The sequence below is a fragment of the Xiphias gladius genome, chromosome 9 (genome assembly GCF_016859285.1).
Source record: "Xiphias gladius isolate SHS-SW01 ecotype Sanya breed wild chromosome 9, ASM1685928v1, whole genome shotgun sequence".
NCBI lineage: Eukaryota > Metazoa > Chordata > Actinopteri > Istiophoriformes > Xiphiidae > Xiphias > Xiphias gladius.
In genome coordinates, this window is record NC_053408.1 from 7,047,661 (window position 1) to 7,064,123 (window position 16,463).

Sequence of the window (16,463 nt, forward strand, 5' to 3'; positions counted from 1 at the left end):
AAGTCGGATTAAAAAAAAAAACAGCTCAGGGTTTCTTTCCAAAGCCAATGTGCTGAGTTAGATCTTCTGCAGGAAACACAGAGAGGGTATTTCCCTGTTATTTGTGATTTGAGTCTGATCATAAAAACACATTGTCCCCACAAAACAACTGTCGCAACAAAGAGAACTTCCACATGTCCATAGAGCTTATGCTGAAATATCTCCGTCTTTTACAGCGGTGCAAATTACAAATGTTATCTGAAGAAATACATAGATGTATTCTCAGATGACCCTAAAGCGTTTATATTTCTCTGTAAGTGATGAAAGATAAGAGAGCACCAGGAGATAAGGAACACACTTTGAAATTATATGACCACTGTTGCAGCTTTTCATTTCAGGACTGGGACGAGCAGTATAAAATCAACTACTACCTCAGGCTGTCGTGAAATAAAATTAAAAGCTTCCATAAAACAGAGACAAAGTTGATTTGTTAATCCTGAAGTAGGGTGGGGTTCAAATTAAGTACCAACATAGTGTAATATGGTCTCTGTAGATGGCGTTTAAATAAAACCTTCTATTTCAGCAGCATTGCGTATTACAAAAGCAGCAATTTGATGACTGTAACTTCGTTGGAGTTAATTTCCTTTGATTTAGTGCAGTTAGAGGTTAATTCAATAAACCAAGGCTTTAGCTGGTAATTGCAATGGATAGAGAAGCTGTTTACTTTGGCATGTGACCGCTCCGCAACCCCCCCGGATTTGAAGCATGTGATTAAAAAAAAAAAAAAAAAAATGCTCCGTCTTCCTCATAATTCCTCACAATTCAACAAAACCCCACTGGGAACCTGCTTGATCACACTGCATCCTCACCACATTTAGATCCTCGTTCCTTCTCAGTTTCAGTCGGCAAACTGGAAAAGCTGGTTTGTTACCTTCTCTTATAGTTATTTCTTCTTACTAATATTGAATTATTTCTTGGTATAATCATATTGTAATACTCCCAAAATATTTGAGTATGGAGATTCATTAAAATGTGTATTCCAAAAGACAATCATTTACACTACATGGCCAAAAGTATGCGGACACCTGAAAATTACGCCCATGCGTGGTGGTCAAACATCTCGTTCCAAAACCATGGGCATTAATGTGCCGCTATGAATGGCCCCCTCTCTTCTCTGAAGGCTTTCTACCAGATCTTTGCTGCAGGGATTTTCTCCCGCTCAGCCACGAGAGCGTCCGTGACGTCCAAGCACTGATGTTGGGCGTAAGGCCTGGCTCGCAGTTGGCATTTCAGTTCATATCGAAGATGTCGGCTAGGGTTAAGGTATAACTGGGCAGGGTCGGCCACTGTGGGAAATTAGTGTGCAGGCTCCGTGCGGCCTTTCAAGTTATTCCACACCAAATTCAGAAAAAAACGATTCTTTATGAGCGTGGCTTTGTGCACAGTGGCACTTTTATGTTCAAACACACATGAAAGGGCCTTCCTCAAACTGCTGCTGCAAAGTTCAAAGCCCTAAAATACATGCTGTAGCATTAAGAGTTCCCTTAATTGTGTGTGTGTGTGTGTGTGTGTGTGTGTGTGTGTGAGAGATTGTCACAGTTTTCACCTGTAGCTCATTTTCAGCGTGGATCCGTGGGTACGTGTTCTGCTTTAAAACGGCAAAGCCCCTAACACACCGTCTTCTTCATTCACCATCTCATTAACAGGTAACACGCATTTGCTTGGCTTCTTATTATTTTCGACTCATGTAAAAAACCAGAGTAGAGTTAAATAGTGGAGGAAATGATGCAAAACAATTACAGTACCATGAGAAAGATGAGATAAGAAAGATAAGTAGTTGACACATTCTTATTTCAGGCGATAGCCAAACTTTGCTTCCTTTTTGGAAACAGGCGCATGACCCAGGAACCAGACTGCACACTAATTTCCCACAGTGGCCGACGCTTCCCAGCCATACTAAACACTGGTGAAAACAATGTCCTTGATTCTCAACAGGCCTCTTTTTTTTTTTTTTTTTTTATAAATTAAGAAGGATACGTCTCTGTCTAGTGATGACTGGAAACAAAAGGGCATCTGTTTTATTCTTCACGCGGGGGATGATTTTAGAATATGACCGTTTGACAGTTTTCACTTTGGCCCGCTCAATTTATAAAATAATTAATCTCGTGAGCGGCTCTTTAGCTCACGCAAGGGATGTACCACCATGTCTAACAACAGATACCTTGACAATTCAATGACAAGAAAAGTAAAGAATAAATGTAATAATTAAATTATTGGAGACGCGGTAAAGAACTGTGTCCATCAGTTCCATCAGAAAGCACTCGCAACAGGATATCAAAAGAATCTGAACCAGTTATCTTGTGTTGTTTATCACCCAAACCCAAAGAAGTACATTTATATATAACCCTGCAATGAATCGTTAATAAATGTTTCAATTTAGATTGTAATTAATGAGTGTTTTACACACATGAAAAAAAAAACTGTTGAACATTTATTTTTTTGAATACATGTATATTTGCAAATTTTGGACTGACTAACTTTCAAAGTGCAAACTGATTGTCCCAGATATTTCTCTAATAGAGGGCAAACTACTTTTTTTTTTTTTTTAAACTAAAAGGACAACAATACAGAATTTCTGTATAATTAACCTGTTGATCTTGGTATAACATTATATACTCAAGCGTAGATTTATATAGAGTTTCTTGATTAATCTAGAGAAAATTGATCATTTTGATTGTTTTGATTATCGAATAATTGTTTTAGTCATTTTTTAGTAAAAAATATTAAACATTTGCTGTTACTGGCTTCTCATATGTGAAGGTTTTCTTAATCATAGATAATAGTAAACTGAATACTTGTGGGCTTTGGACATTTGAGGATGTCACCTTGAGCTGTGGGGAATTATGATGGGCATTTTTCACTATTTTCTGGCATTTTATAGACAAAAGAATGAATTTTAAAAAATTATAGGTAATGAAAATAGCGGGTTAGTTACAGCTCTAGACTTTTTTAATGTTCATCTTATTTTCCAGCGCATCCTGGTAAACTTTTGTTGGTATCTCCGTCTCCTGAACGTATGGAGGCGAAATGCGAAGCGCGACCGTGGATGTTGCTGGAACCTTTTTTCTTTCCCGTCTCTCTCTCTCTCTTCTATCTGTCGTTCTTGGCTGGGCGTGCATGTGTGTCCTCTCTGTCCTGTTCTGCCGCACCGGACTTCGTGTTGAGCTCTGCCTTTTCATGCCCGTGCGCCAGTGACAGCCGTGGCCACGGGGCATTATGTTTTCAGGTGGCCCGTCTGTCCGCACGCACATCCGTTCATATGTGCATCCGTACGTCTGTCCCATTCTCGTCAGCGCGATATATCCCAGGAACACCTTGAGGGAATTTCTTCACATTGGGCACAAACGAACACTTGGACTCAAGGATGGACTGATGAGAATTTGCTCGTCAAAGGTCAAAGGTCAAGGTCACTGTAACCTCACAAAATACGTTTTGGGCCATAACTTAAGAATTCATAGGGTAATTATGATAAAACACACTTAATACATTTTATCGACATCCTGTATATTACATGAGTCTGGACAGACATGGATGTTATCCGCAGCTTGACTGGTTGGCAGAGGCATAAAACTGCGAGGCGGCAATTCTAGTTTCATTGTATGTATGGACTCGGGAGCTCAATAAAACAAAAGTGTGTCTGGGGACAGAAAGATCATTAATGTTGTTAGTTAACGCCTGTGCTTCTCCTGCCGTGACAAGCCCAACTGTCTGCTGGGGAAAATGACAGCCATCAGCTCTCGCTCCATACAGGACACAGGTGTTTTTACGGTTCCTCTGACCTGCGCCGTCACCTGTCAAATCCTCCTCCGCGGGGGAAAACTTCTAAACTCTTGACTGTCACGTGACGGGGCTGCGGTACAAAATGGGCGTCAAGACAGGTGTCAGGTTTCCGTTTCGGTCGAACGACAAAGCCACCGTTACACAACAAGAGCAACGTCTCGTACAACCTCTGAGTGAGTTTCCCTGAAGGTGAGCCGCTGTTTGCTCAAGGGGTGCATTACCTTGTTACATCTCACGATAGCTTGCATTTGACATAAGGCTGTAAACGCCTCAGTTTCGTGCAAACAAGCTACGAGCCGGTGGCTGACAGCGCTAAAATATCGAGGGTTGTTGCGTCGTGTTGATTTTGGAGTCAAAACGCGATAACGAAAAGACGCGTGTCCGAGAATAGACGCATTAGCCTCTGTAGCTCTGCAGGGTACAGCTATAAACCAGCAAAGCGCGGGCTTGACACTCGCGTCTGTGTCTCCGTGGATGAACCGCGTCTCTTACCCTCCTCTTCTGTCCCGTGCACGGAAGAGCCGGTCAGATATTCGGGTAAAAACCCCGGCGATGGCCGGTGAGTACACGGAGTACACCAGCCTCCTCCAGGACATGGGAGCCGCCATTGGTGCAGCACTGAGACTTTGAATCAACTTTATCGACACCACACAGAGTTCACAGACAGCAGTAGTAGTTGCGCTGCTGCAGCCCAAATTTGTACTTCACTTCACCATTTTCCTTTCATGCAACGTTATATTTCTTCTTCACTACATTTTAAGAAGTGTATGCAAGTAGAGCTTAAACGATTAGTCAGTTAAAATAAAATTAACTGGCAACTGTTTTTTATAATCGTTTTTATAAACATTTTATAATCATTTGAGTCATTTTTCATGCAAAAATGCCAAACGTTTCATATTTCCAGCTTTTCAAATGTTAGTATTTGTTGCTTTTCATTTAAATTACTGAAATCATTTTATTTATTTAATTATTTGAGTTACTGACTATTTACTGGACAAAACAAGCATTGTGAAGCTGCCACTTTGGGCTCAGGGATAATTGTGATGGGAATTGTTTCCGAATTTTTACAAAAAAATCAATCAGTTAAATGAGAAAATAATCAGGAGATCAATCCATAATGAAAATAATCATGACTTGGAGTCCTATATAAAATAGTTGGACTCCATTTCAGGTAGCGTCAACAGTAAAATCCTAACATAACATTAATGCATCTGTAATGATAATCTAATTATATAATATATAATAGTAAAACAGTCCCATGGGACCATGTTTCTGCATTAAGTATCTTTAATATTTTAAGTACAAATCCCTGTTTATAAGTACAAATATTTACTTAAGTAACATTTTCAATGCAGCACTTTTACTCTTAATGGAGTATTTTTACAGTGTGGTATCACTTTTACTTAACTTGTTTGTTTGTTTGTTTATTTATTCATTCATTTTACTTAAAACAACAATTAAATAAGTCAGACAAATAATGTATTAGTGGTTTTCTTTATTTACACTTTTGGGGGATGCTTTAAATACCTTTTTTTATATGACCTCTAGTGGTCAACCTGCAAACTACATTGTAACTTCAGTTTTGTAGTAAACTCATCTTGGTTACATTTACGCCGAAAATAATACTGTGCGTGCACATCTCTTCCAACGCGCACGCAGCACGGAGCGTGCTTTAGCCCTGCCCGTGCTCCGGCTTTGCACAGTGGCACTCATGGCTTCCAGACGCCTTCCCGGTAAAACTTGCTCGATCTTTGCCCCAACATGTGACCTGTGTAAGTGTGACCTCAGCCTTCACCACAGGTTTTCAGTCATGCAGCACAAAAGCATGTAGTGTATGTATTCAGGTGTTCGCTCCAACCCACAGATTATTTTCTGGTTGGAATGAGACTCTCTCTTCTCCTTAGCATGTGAGGACCTAACACCTGCTACAACCAGTTGTTCCTCATTATAATACTTTAATGACACCAGCGCTTGGCTGGTAATAGTGGTAAGTGGCATGGGATGAGGATAAATTAGTACTACTAATGTCGTTAATATAGTTTTTATTTTTTTTTATAGTTTAATAATTATTGTATTGTTCCCTATACAAAGAAAATGACAACAACAGCCCTGTTATCTTTTGCTATTATGGTGTCTTCCGCTTTGATAGTGTTTTTTGTTTGTTTGTTTTGCCTTTGCTTATCACCAGTGGTGGAAGGTAACTCATAAAAAGTAAAATTCTGTTGTAAGTACTTTATTGAGTATTTCTATTTTCTGCGACTTTATACTTCTACTCCTACATTTCATATTTGACAGTTACGGATACTTGAAAGATTTTAAAAGCCTTTAATAGGCATATAAAATGCAGTGTGCATTGTTTTATATACTAAACTACTTAACAGTAAGTACTTAATGAATGATTTTATTTGCTTCACTGCTGTCTTGTAATGTTTTAATCTTGATTCAACTATGTAAAGCACTTTGTGGCTTTGTTTTTGCAAAGCGCTGTATAAATAAAATGTATTAATATTATTGCTAATAACAATAACTTAACCCCAGAATTATCTAAATACCTCATAATAGCTCAACTGACCAGACAGAACATTAAAATTCCACTTACACATAAATGTGCCAATAATAATAATAATAATAATGATAATAATCCTACCATACAATATATGATACTTTAACACTGACAGGGGCCAGTCTGCATAATGTGTACTTTTACTTTTGATACCGTCAGTGCATTTTGCTGATAATACACACATGATTTTTGTTTAAAACTCTGAACCAGAGGTCCTTTTCTTGTAACAGAGTATTTCTGGTCAGACTCATTGGTAAAGCAGCTTGAGCAGGTTGTTGCTCAAAAACACTTAGAGTTAGTCAGACGCCTCCTGACATGGCACAAGGCTCTGAGGGATGTTATCTTTAAACATTAGCTGGCTTGTAGTGGGTCAGATGTTAATTATCTGTCCTGTTATCAAGAAAGGGGAGTGAAAAGAAAATGAAATGGCTTTTTTTTAAAGTACTGATACTTAAATGAGATATATTGATATAACAATCCTAAAGCCAAATGCTGATACAAATGTTCATTTTACTTCTTAAGCACTTAAGCAGGATTGTTATTTGTAAATGAGTGTTTTTACATTGTGTTGTTGCTACTTTTACTTAAATGAAGGATTAGATTGTTCAGATTGTCAAATATTCTAACACGGAATATTTGTGTGGATGAATATGTGCAAATATAATGAGTCCAGTAGTGCATATGGTATCATAAGTAAATATCTTCTATATCAGGGTTCAGGAATGAGGTTCAGCCATGGGTTAGGGGTTTGAAGTGGAAACACATTCATCCCTTAGATTTATGAGTAGTTTTTTTTTTTTTTTTTTTGTTTATTTCTTTTTGTTTACTGAAGACAAACAGTTATGCATAAAACTGGTTTAGCATTGTATCCGAAGGCTGGTGTCATAATTCCTGTCAGTAAGTGAGGACTAACAGAGTTGCAGCAGTTTATGTTAATGTTAAAATGTGGAAAAAAAAAAAAAAAGCAAGTGAACATATGTTCTGTATTGCACTATGAAACCGGAGATTTAATTGATCATTCGGTCATGGTTGTGCGAAAGTACTGTTCTCGACTCAAAGCTTTTATGGTCAGATTAGGGCAAACGATATTATTTACCTGCGTTATTTAGCCTGTTGGTTTATTGGACCTCGTTCCAGCGCCCTGCGCTCTTTCAGACGGCGTTGCTCTTTTCATGTGTGGGCAGCGTTGGATGTGCCACAGGCTCACGCTCGGGGGGGATTGACGTGAGCTTTGTGTTCATACTGGAATCCACAGTAGACTTGTGAGAGGGTTTTGATGGGAACCACGAAAGGTGAGAGGTCAACCCCCATTAGGGGACCGAGTAGCGTATCCTTGGAGGGGCCAGATCTGGCCCGCGGCTGGTGTTTGTCTATCAGTGCTCCGCGGGCTATGTAGAGGTCCCCATGCTGCACTGGATGTAGACTCCCACCTATGTCTATGAGGCCTGCCCCCCCCCCCCAAAAAAAAGCCACACACACACACAATCATAATTTTACTGAATATTGTTCCATATTGTGCCATGTGCCGAGCTTTTAACTTTTTCACCTTGTCGAGAAGGGAACCCACCAGTACCAGGAAACAGCCCGGCAAAGATCACGCTGATTATTTATTGGCAATCTGCCAAGAAAAAGCGCGAGCGAGCCCTGTTCTTTGCGTGCGTGCGTGCGCGCGCGCGCGCGAGAGAGAGAGAGGGAGCGTGCGTGTGTTTACTGGAAGAACCTCTGAACGGAGGAGGCGGAGCCTTACGGCTTTACTCACTGGAAACAACCTCCAGTAACCTTCTCCACACACGGACAGGACTCCTCTGGCAAGATATCGCCGCTGCCACATTCCTCCGCTCAGGAAAGAAACCCGCACACTTTCTGGATACTTTTTCTTTTTTTTTTTTTTTTTTTTTTTTTTTTTTTTTCTTCTTTTTTTTTCTTTTTGGATTTTAATGCCTGAGTTAATAATTCATCTAGCACTACTCTCGGGTAGTTTGCATATATTTTCCCTTGGCGACGAGCGGCTGCGGTGCGGGGCTGAACATATCCGCAAGGTAAGTTAAAAGACAGTGAAAAGACACCTAACGCGGGTCGCCGTGCATCGCTGCAGCGGGCGACGCGGCAGAGAAGACGGGGTAACGGTGCAGGATAACGCACGGCAGTTGTTACTTAGCCGCTCGGGTCCGATGGTGCTGAAGGTGTGATAATGGGGTTTTGCAGAATTGTGAATGGTGGTCCGACTTCCAGACCAGCGGCTCTGTCGCGGTCCTGAATCGTTATGGCGCCTCCCGCCTCGCCCCCCCGTCCCTCTGTCCCGCACTGTCCTGCCGAGCCGGCTTTAATTCCTCTAGCCTGCAGGGGATCCGAGCAGAGCACCAGACCAGACGGGACACCTTTTTAGTCACAGTGAAACCGGAGAATGGGGCCTCTGTGTCGCGGCCGAGCAGGGAATAAGGCGTTATTCAGTGAATTGAGGGGGAGAAGGGGGAAAAAAAAAAAAAAAAAAGCGCGACGGACTCTTTCGCAGTGACCCCGTTTCTGAAATCCCTTGTTGCGGTGCGCACGATCGAAGACAATTGAGAGCAATCAGGATCCAGTTGCTGTCTGGCTGCACGGTGCTGCAGCAGCAGCAGCAGCAGCGGCGCGAGTGAGCGAGGATTCATTTAAACTAAATGGAAACCTGCACGCTCGCTGCCCAGTCTTGCCTTATGCATTTGTCATAGTCGCCATAACTGCATCATATGGGGGTAAACCGAAAGCTCCAGTGTGCTCGTCTTTTTTCTTTTTTTTATGTCAATGCTTATGTATCAGTGTAAGTTTCAAAGGAGACCGCATTGCCTCAGTGTAGCCAGCTTCTGCATGTGTGCATCATCCTATAACATGAAGAAAATGTCTCATCTGTACTCCATCCTTTCCTGCTCGCCCCCCTCCCAGCTGTGTTTAGGTGCTCTCTCCCAGCCCCTCTCTGGATGCATCAGACTCCTCTGCCCCGGGGCCCTGGACCCGGTGTGTGACCCCGCCGCCCTCACCCCACTCACCCTCTCTTTCCTCTCCCTCTGCCCCAAACTCCCCTCCACCTGTCTGCCTCGACGCTCCCGTTCTGGGCCCCCTGCCTCTCGACCAGCAGGGAGAGGCAGGGGGCCATGGCGCCATGGTAACCTTCAGCGGACTCAACCCCCTCGCCATGAGCAGCGCGCCCCCTCCGGAGGGCAGGGTTCAGGGGTCCAGCTTTACCCCACATCACTACAAGCCCTTCAGTTCGCATGCCCACTACCAACAGGTCAGTCTCACCTGAGGTTTTAGAGAAGCAGCTGTGTGTAGTATTGAAGTCTAAAAACTGGTCCTGGCTGATGACTCTTAATAACGGAGGTTTCTCTCTGCCTATTTCAGGTGATGCGTGCATTGCGTAAGCTCCAGGAGAGTGGGTTTTACTGGGGAGCTGTGGGAGGCCGGGAGGCCAGCTCCCTCCTGCGCTCTGAACCACCAGGCACTTTCCTGATCCGAGACTCCTCGGACCACCACCACTTCTTCACCCTGTCTGTCCAGACGGCTCGAGGAACCAAGAACCTGCGAATTCACAGCGAGGGAGGCGGCTTCTTCCTACAGCCAGACCCCCAAAACACCCAAGAGCCCCCGCAGTTTGATTGCGTGCTGAAACTCATAGCGCACTACATGGGGAAAGGGCCCGATGCTGGAATGGGCAGAGAAGGGGCATGTGGGGGAAACTCAGGAGAGGCAGAAATGAAAGGGCGCCACGTTTATCTGATACACACCGGCGGAGAGAGGATCCCCCTGGAGTTGCGGCGACCCCTCTCAACTTCTCTCTCGTCCTTGCAGCACATGTGCAGGAGGACCTTGAACAACCAAGGCCTGGGGGGGTCGGAGCGAGCAGAGCAGCTCCCGCACACACTTAGAGACTTTCTGGAGGAGTACGATGCTCCTATATGACTGACTGGAACTGCACGGGTCCCTCTGCATGGACCAGCTGCATGGAAGATAGCACAGATAAGGTCTCAGTGCATACGTGAACATGTGCGCCATCAGAGACTGACCAGAGTTAGCCTTAGATGCGAATTTGGGGTCAGTTTTTCCTAGTGGCCAGAATCAGCTGATCCCAGATCTGTTTCAACACTGACAGACACCACCAACCTGGGGTTTGGGATCAGGAGTGCGATTTGGGTAACCAATGATTACCTCGTCAGTCCTGCATTGCAAAAACTGACCGCTAATGTGAGTGGCAGATTAAGCCAGAGGTCAAATGTCAGTGTTTCTTACGACTGACTCAGACGCAGAGCAGAGCCTCGTAGAAGATTAACCCGATTGGTCGATATTAAGAATTACAGTGACGGCGTGATCAATACACCACCAGTGGTCCCTGTGGGTTTAATTCGCTTGGGGAGAAACCTCTCCTCCCCTCTCTCAGCCTTAAATTTAACATTTAAGCAGTTTGGATCACTGGACAGAGAGAAAGGCGGCAAAGAACAGAGAGGCTTAGAGGAGGTGAAGGAAGGAGAAGTTACAGAGAAAAGGCAAAGTCCAAACAAGGGGCCCAAAGCAGAGAACTTGCAGTATTTGTTTGTCTTAGTGTCCGTGTGTATTTGTGTGTTGCGGTGGTGCACACATTTCAATTGCTGCTTCCCGCAAATGTTGCCTCATTGAGGGGAGTAGAGCGGTCATGCACGCTACCCTCACACACATACACACACAGGTGCGGGCCCACATGTAGGTTTGTTAGCATGGGAACAAAAGAACAAAAAGCATTGCAAAGCATCTTCTCCCTCTCCTGTTTTGTTTCTTTTTTTTTCTCCTCCATTACCCATTCCCTGCCCCTCTTTTTTTTGTTTTTGTTTCGGAATTACATGTGCGCTTTGACAGTGACAGAAAACAGACTGCTGTTGTGGAGACAAAAGCTCGTTACTGAGACAAAAAGCCTTGGCACGGGACCAAACAAAACATCAGAACTTTATTTTTATCCAGACTGGCTGGAAAAATGTCAGCAACACTGTAAAGCTCCCTGGGGAATGACGATGATGATGATCCTAGAGATTGGTGGAGGCTGGGGAGGGTGAGAAGAGGGACTGAACTAAGGAGAGAGGAGAGCGGGAAATGGGATTAGGAAAAGGAAATTGAAGAGGACAGAGAAATGGGGAGGGGGTTAGGGTGGGGGAGAAGGGGGAGGAGACATACTGGTATACAGCTAAACAAAAACATTGACTGGATTGTTGTCCCAGACTTAGAGGAAATGATACAGCTCAACAGGACGCTGCTCCTGTAAATATAAATCAAGGTTTGCCAGAAGCCCCATGTTAAAAAGAAAGGTTTGACTGAGTCTTAATTCTGTTATTTAGACACTCACACTAATTTCCTCTTTACATTATCATCTCGGTCTTATGTCTTTTTTTGAAAATGTGATGGTGTGCTTGAGTGTCTGTCTTCTCTCTCCCTCCTGGATTTCTTAAATCACCATTCATGAAGGCGATAAGAGAGGAAATGAACTGTTTTGCCGACGGTTTAATACCTGTAACTTGAGAAAAGTTTTTTTTCGCCCTGTCTACCTTCCATTGTTACCTCTGAAACAGGAGCGGGCAGTTGGGTGTGTCTGTCTGAATGTCTAGGGAACAAAAGATTCCCCTGAACTGATTCTTTAAAAAAAAAAAAAAAAAAAACCTAAAAAAAAAACTAAAAAAAACACCTTTTGTAAAACAAAGTATAAGACTCAGATTTGATCAAAATAGTTTTTTCTGTGTTTGACCAGTGCTCATACTCACCTGTGATCCATATTGGAGTGGTAGCCTTTTTACACCATAAAATTTTGTGATCTCACGTGGCCACTTGAGACAAGAGCGCTGTAGTGCACCATAGCGATACACAGTTTTGGTCAAATCTCGGTCTTATTTTCCCCCATCAACACCAAGTCTGTACATGTGTCGCACCGTTGGACCACACATGTATGTGAGTCATTTGTCTTTTATAAAGACTCTGTTGCAAAATGCTGGCCACTTGTCTGGCAAAATACAAGCTGTATTACCTGAAATGACAAAGCATTACAAGAAATAAATGAAAAGGAACATTGCACATATTTATATTTCTAAAATATTTCAGTAATTTATATTAAAGAGCACTATTTTTACAAAAGTCAATGCGTTTGCCCTGTGTGTTACTTCGCTGTTTGTTTGCTTCGCTTTTCTCTCTTACTTCACCGAGTCAATATTGACTTGATAAACTCTAACTTACCGTAATGTATTGTAAGACAGTCTGTATTCCAGCAATGCTTGGCCTCAACAAGATTATTTATTGACAAATTGGATTTCCTAGTTAAACAAAGCAGTGTTTATTCAGTCAGCAGGCCTTTAAAGAGTCGCACCAGGCTACGTGCAGCGGGAGGAGGACACGCATTCATTATAGGGTTAAAATTACTGCAATCATCATCTCTTGTTTTCACTGCTGGGGCATTATGGGTAAATTCCATAGGACATATAGTAAGGGGCGGGGACCAGATTTTGTCAGACATGCCCTGCAGATTTACACAACACACACACAGTAACAAAGGGATTCCCAGAAGCACACAGTTGAGTTAACACCATCACAAATACACACACACACACACATGCGCGCACACACACACACGCACGCACTTACACTTTGACACAGCAGTTACTGTGCAGAAAGCTCACTTTGGGCTGGACCTAACTGGAAAGGAATGCAGCGGGGTTTTATACATCCCGCCCGAGGGTCTGAGTGAGGATGGTGTCCTCTAGAGAGCGTATGGATATACGTGTGTGTGTGTGTGTGTGAGTGTGAGTGTGTGTGTGTGTGTGTGAGAGAGGTCAAATAGGTGAAAGGGTCCATGTGGAGGAGATTTATGACGACCTGTGGTTTTAGTGTGTGTGTGTGTGTGTGTGTGTGTGTGTAAGAGGTTGGTCTAGCTAGATTGCTGCTGGTAAAATTAAGCAAGAGATGAGTTTCTCCATTCCTATATTCCTTTCTCTCTCTCACACACGCACGCACGCACACACGCACGCACAGTTCCCATTCCCTGCATACCTAGTGTTCTGTCTGAGGCTGGCTTCCAGGAAAGAGGCACTTTAATTGAGTTGAGTTTTTACGGCTTGCCTGGTGTTAGTGTGTGTATGGGAAAAAGTGAATGAGGTGTCTTTGTGTGTGTGTGTGTGTGTGTGTGTGTGTGTGTGTGTGTGTGAGAGAGACATAGGGGACTCCATCTGGAGAGAACAGAATGAAGGAAAAAAAGCAAAACAATGCAGCAAGAGCTGCAAAGAGTTTAGGTTTAAAAAAAACAAAAACAAATGTGATGTGAAACTGAAATGTTCATAATTTTCACACCAAGTAGAGAAGGTCACTGAAATAATACATACATAGTCCATTACACCATTAAAACACACTCACTCACACACACACACACACACACACACACACACAGACACACACACACACACACACAAGTGACAGTGGGACTGAGAGGAAAATGTTTGATAACTGTTTTTACAGCTTACCTTGGATCAGGTAATTACAGTGATTCAAAAACTCAGCCCCATGGTTCCTTATTTTGCTATGACAGTTACGGGAAAAAATGTGTGTGTGACTAAAGTTGCTGCTTGTATGCCTGTCTGTGTGAGTGTGTGTGTGTGTGTGTGTGTGTGTGTGTGTGTGTGTGTGTGTGTGTATGTATGTGAATGTGGGTAGGTGAAACCATTTGTTTATGAGAGGAAGACTGAGTGGGCACTTATAGACAAAAATGACGTATTTCAGGAGGCAAACAGAAATGAGTCTTCTTCCCAAAATCCAACCAGAATAATCCAGTTTTACACACAAACACACGCACACATTGTCTAAATAAGCCAGCTCAGCTCACTGTGACTCATTTTATGTTCCCCATAGTTGCCTGGTTAGTGGGGCTGGAATATTTTGGCTGTATCCTTCGCTCCTCTCGTGAATCTCACACACTCATAGAAAGTCTTTCCACCATGATTCATTTTTTCGGGTAATGACTTGCTGTGTCCAGCTCAACAGTTGTCAACAGTGTCCTGGCCAAGCACAACACCCGGCTCTCAAACAACTGAGCTCGGTTCGGGGTTTTTTTTTTTTTTTTTACAACAATTAAAACGTTCACACCAAAGTTTGGGCTCATAGCTTCAATATCATGTTTTAAGGCAGCAGGACTTGAGGAAATGTGTAGCAAGTTGAGTGGTGAGAATATTTTTAAAATGAGCTGATTTGACTGATAATGTTCTTGCAGTCTAATTAAAATCTAAGTGTTATTAAATAGTTGTCTCATTTCATATTCGAGCCGATGCCAAAGTCAACAGTGTCAAGCATAGAAGGTTATTAAAGAGTCAGAATATGCCCTGCATCGAGCAATCCACAGTGGTCTTCCAGGAAGGGCCTCCAGTTTGCTGATTATTTCTTCCAGGAAGGCTTTTTGTTGGCTGATCGGCAGTTATAGGAAAGACGTTTGGTTGGCCCATCAGCTCGAGTATTGTCACAGCCGCTTCTGATAAAGCTAGAACCAGCTTCCAGGAAACCAGAGATTTACCCTCCAGCATTCCATCATTCCTTCACCATCAACGCACACAGAGAGAGACAGAGAGAAAGAGAGGGAGCAGAAGGGGTATAACAGGGACGTGGATCAATAAAAACCATATGGGAAGCATACAGATCGGGAAATGCACTCAGAAACATGTATATGCACTTGTATTGTGTGTGCACAAGCCTGTAAAGACCCACACAGTCTTGACCTGCACTCATTGACCAGCTCACTGTGACACATGCAGACACACACACACTCAGTCAAACCACGGTGTTTTTCTAAGCCGACTATTCATCACCCCCCACCCCACCCCACCACCACCACACACACACACACACACACACACACACACTCATTCTCTCACTGCAGCATTTGAAACTCATTGTGACTAACTTTATTTTCTCTTAAATCATCACTGAAATCGTTTTCCCGTAACACCTGGACAGCCTAACGGATGGGTGTGCCCATGCTGTTACTGGCTAGAGGAGCAAAGAAAACCACCTGGGATGACCTGAAATGTACAAAACAGGTTGTAAAAGGTAGTTGTGAGGCAATGTTGTAGTAGGCGCAGTGTCATTGTTTTATTGAAGAGGTGGATTTTTTTTTTTTTTGCTGTTTGTTTTTGGTCTCCATTCACAGCTGTGCAAGCGTAGCGGCAGGGAAGCTCCGATGCCAAATGGCTTACTGTAACGGCATGGACTCAGACCAAACCCTCCAACACTCTCAGGTGTCACTGGGACCCCCTCAGCCAGCAAACAGGGCTGTGTAATATTTGAACCTGAGTACAAGCACTAACACATGCACATACATATGTGGTGAGTTAGTGGTTTTTTGGTCATGAATGAAGGGCAACGCCCATGATTTACCTGCAGCGGTGGAAGAAATACCTCGGTCCTTTAAGAAAATGCAGCAATGCTACAATGGAAAGACACTCCGCTGCACTCACAATTTAACTGTGTTGTAAAAATGAACAATTATTAGTAAAATGTACTCAAGTAACAAAAGCACTCATTGTAAGTAAAGAGTATGGTCAAGTTTCAGTGTCAAGTGAAACCCTGCATCTCCACTTTTGGGGATTTACATTCTTTCAGATGCGCTGACAAAAGAAAGAAAGAAAAAGACACAAACAGAAGAGAAGACGGAGGGAAGAAGCAAAACAGGAAAGAGGGAAATATATAATGCAACAAGCAAGGAAGAAATTAAGTAATGAAAGAAGGAAATAAAGATTATTATATTTGTGACTGACAAGGTTCATTCTTAAATTTGGAAACAAAAGTTTGAAAAAACATCTTTATCGAGGTCCACAATCCTTCACAGCAGATGGAGTGGTTAGACTCCAGCCATGTCTCCTTGTTTTCCTCAGGGTATGACATTAATAGAATTAAACTCCATCCACTGAGGAAGACAGTGAGACGCGCTTGAAAGTTCTAGAAGAAGCTAGTAAGCACCCATTGAGTTAAATTTTTATTTTATATTAACATATATTAGTGATGTTTATAAATTTAATTATGAGTTGGGAAGCATTTATTTGCTTTCTTGCACATATATATT

General features: G+C 42.7%; 2 protein-coding genes across 6 annotated transcripts in view; one reads left to right on the plus strand and one right to left on the minus strand.

The window, feature by feature from the left end:
- LOC120794101 (CDP-diacylglycerol--glycerol-3-phosphate 3-phosphatidyltransferase, mitochondrial) overlaps window positions 1–4,459 on the minus strand; it is a 25,882-nt gene extending 21,423 nt beyond the window's left edge. For all 3 annotated transcript variants that reach the window (XM_040134768.1, XM_040134769.1, XM_040134770.1), the window contains exon 1: window positions 4,312–4,459. In XM_040134768.1, the coding sequence (XP_039990702.1) occupies window positions 4,312–4,427 (116 nt within the window). In that variant the 5' untranslated portion in view covers window positions 4,428–4,459. The remainder of the gene's footprint in view (window positions 1–4,311) is intronic.
- Window positions 3,881–12,507, plus strand: socs3b (suppressor of cytokine signaling 3b). Of its 3 annotated transcripts, none has more exons than XM_040134771.1 (3): window positions 3,881–4,008; window positions 9,302–9,647; window positions 9,758–12,507. In XM_040134771.1, the coding sequence occupies exons 2-3, from the start codon at window positions 9,519–9,521 to the stop codon at window positions 10,313–10,315; spliced, it is 687 nt and encodes a 228-aa protein (XP_039990705.1). In that variant the 5' UTR covers window positions 3,881–4,008; window positions 9,302–9,518; the 3' UTR covers window positions 10,316–12,507. The 3 variants fall into 3 exon arrangements, with proteins under 3 accessions (XP_039990705.1, XP_039990706.1, XP_039990707.1); XM_040134772.1 differs by having other exon boundaries at window positions 3,917–3,992; XM_040134773.1 differs by lacking the exon at window positions 3,881–4,008 and adding an exon at window positions 8,331–8,421.
- Window positions 12,508–16,463: the final 3,956 nt, after the last annotated feature.

What these genes read in the sequence shown, in the direction of transcription:
- socs3b (XM_040134771.1), top strand. Translation starts at nt 9,519, where the DNA reads ATGGTAACCTTCAGCGGACTCAACCCCCTCGCCATGAGCAGCGCGCCC. An exon ending in CGCATGCCCACTACCAACAG is followed by an intron (nt 9,648 to 9,757) that starts GTCAGTCTCACC and finishes TGCCTATTTCAG; the next exon opens with GTGATGCGTGCATTGCGTAA.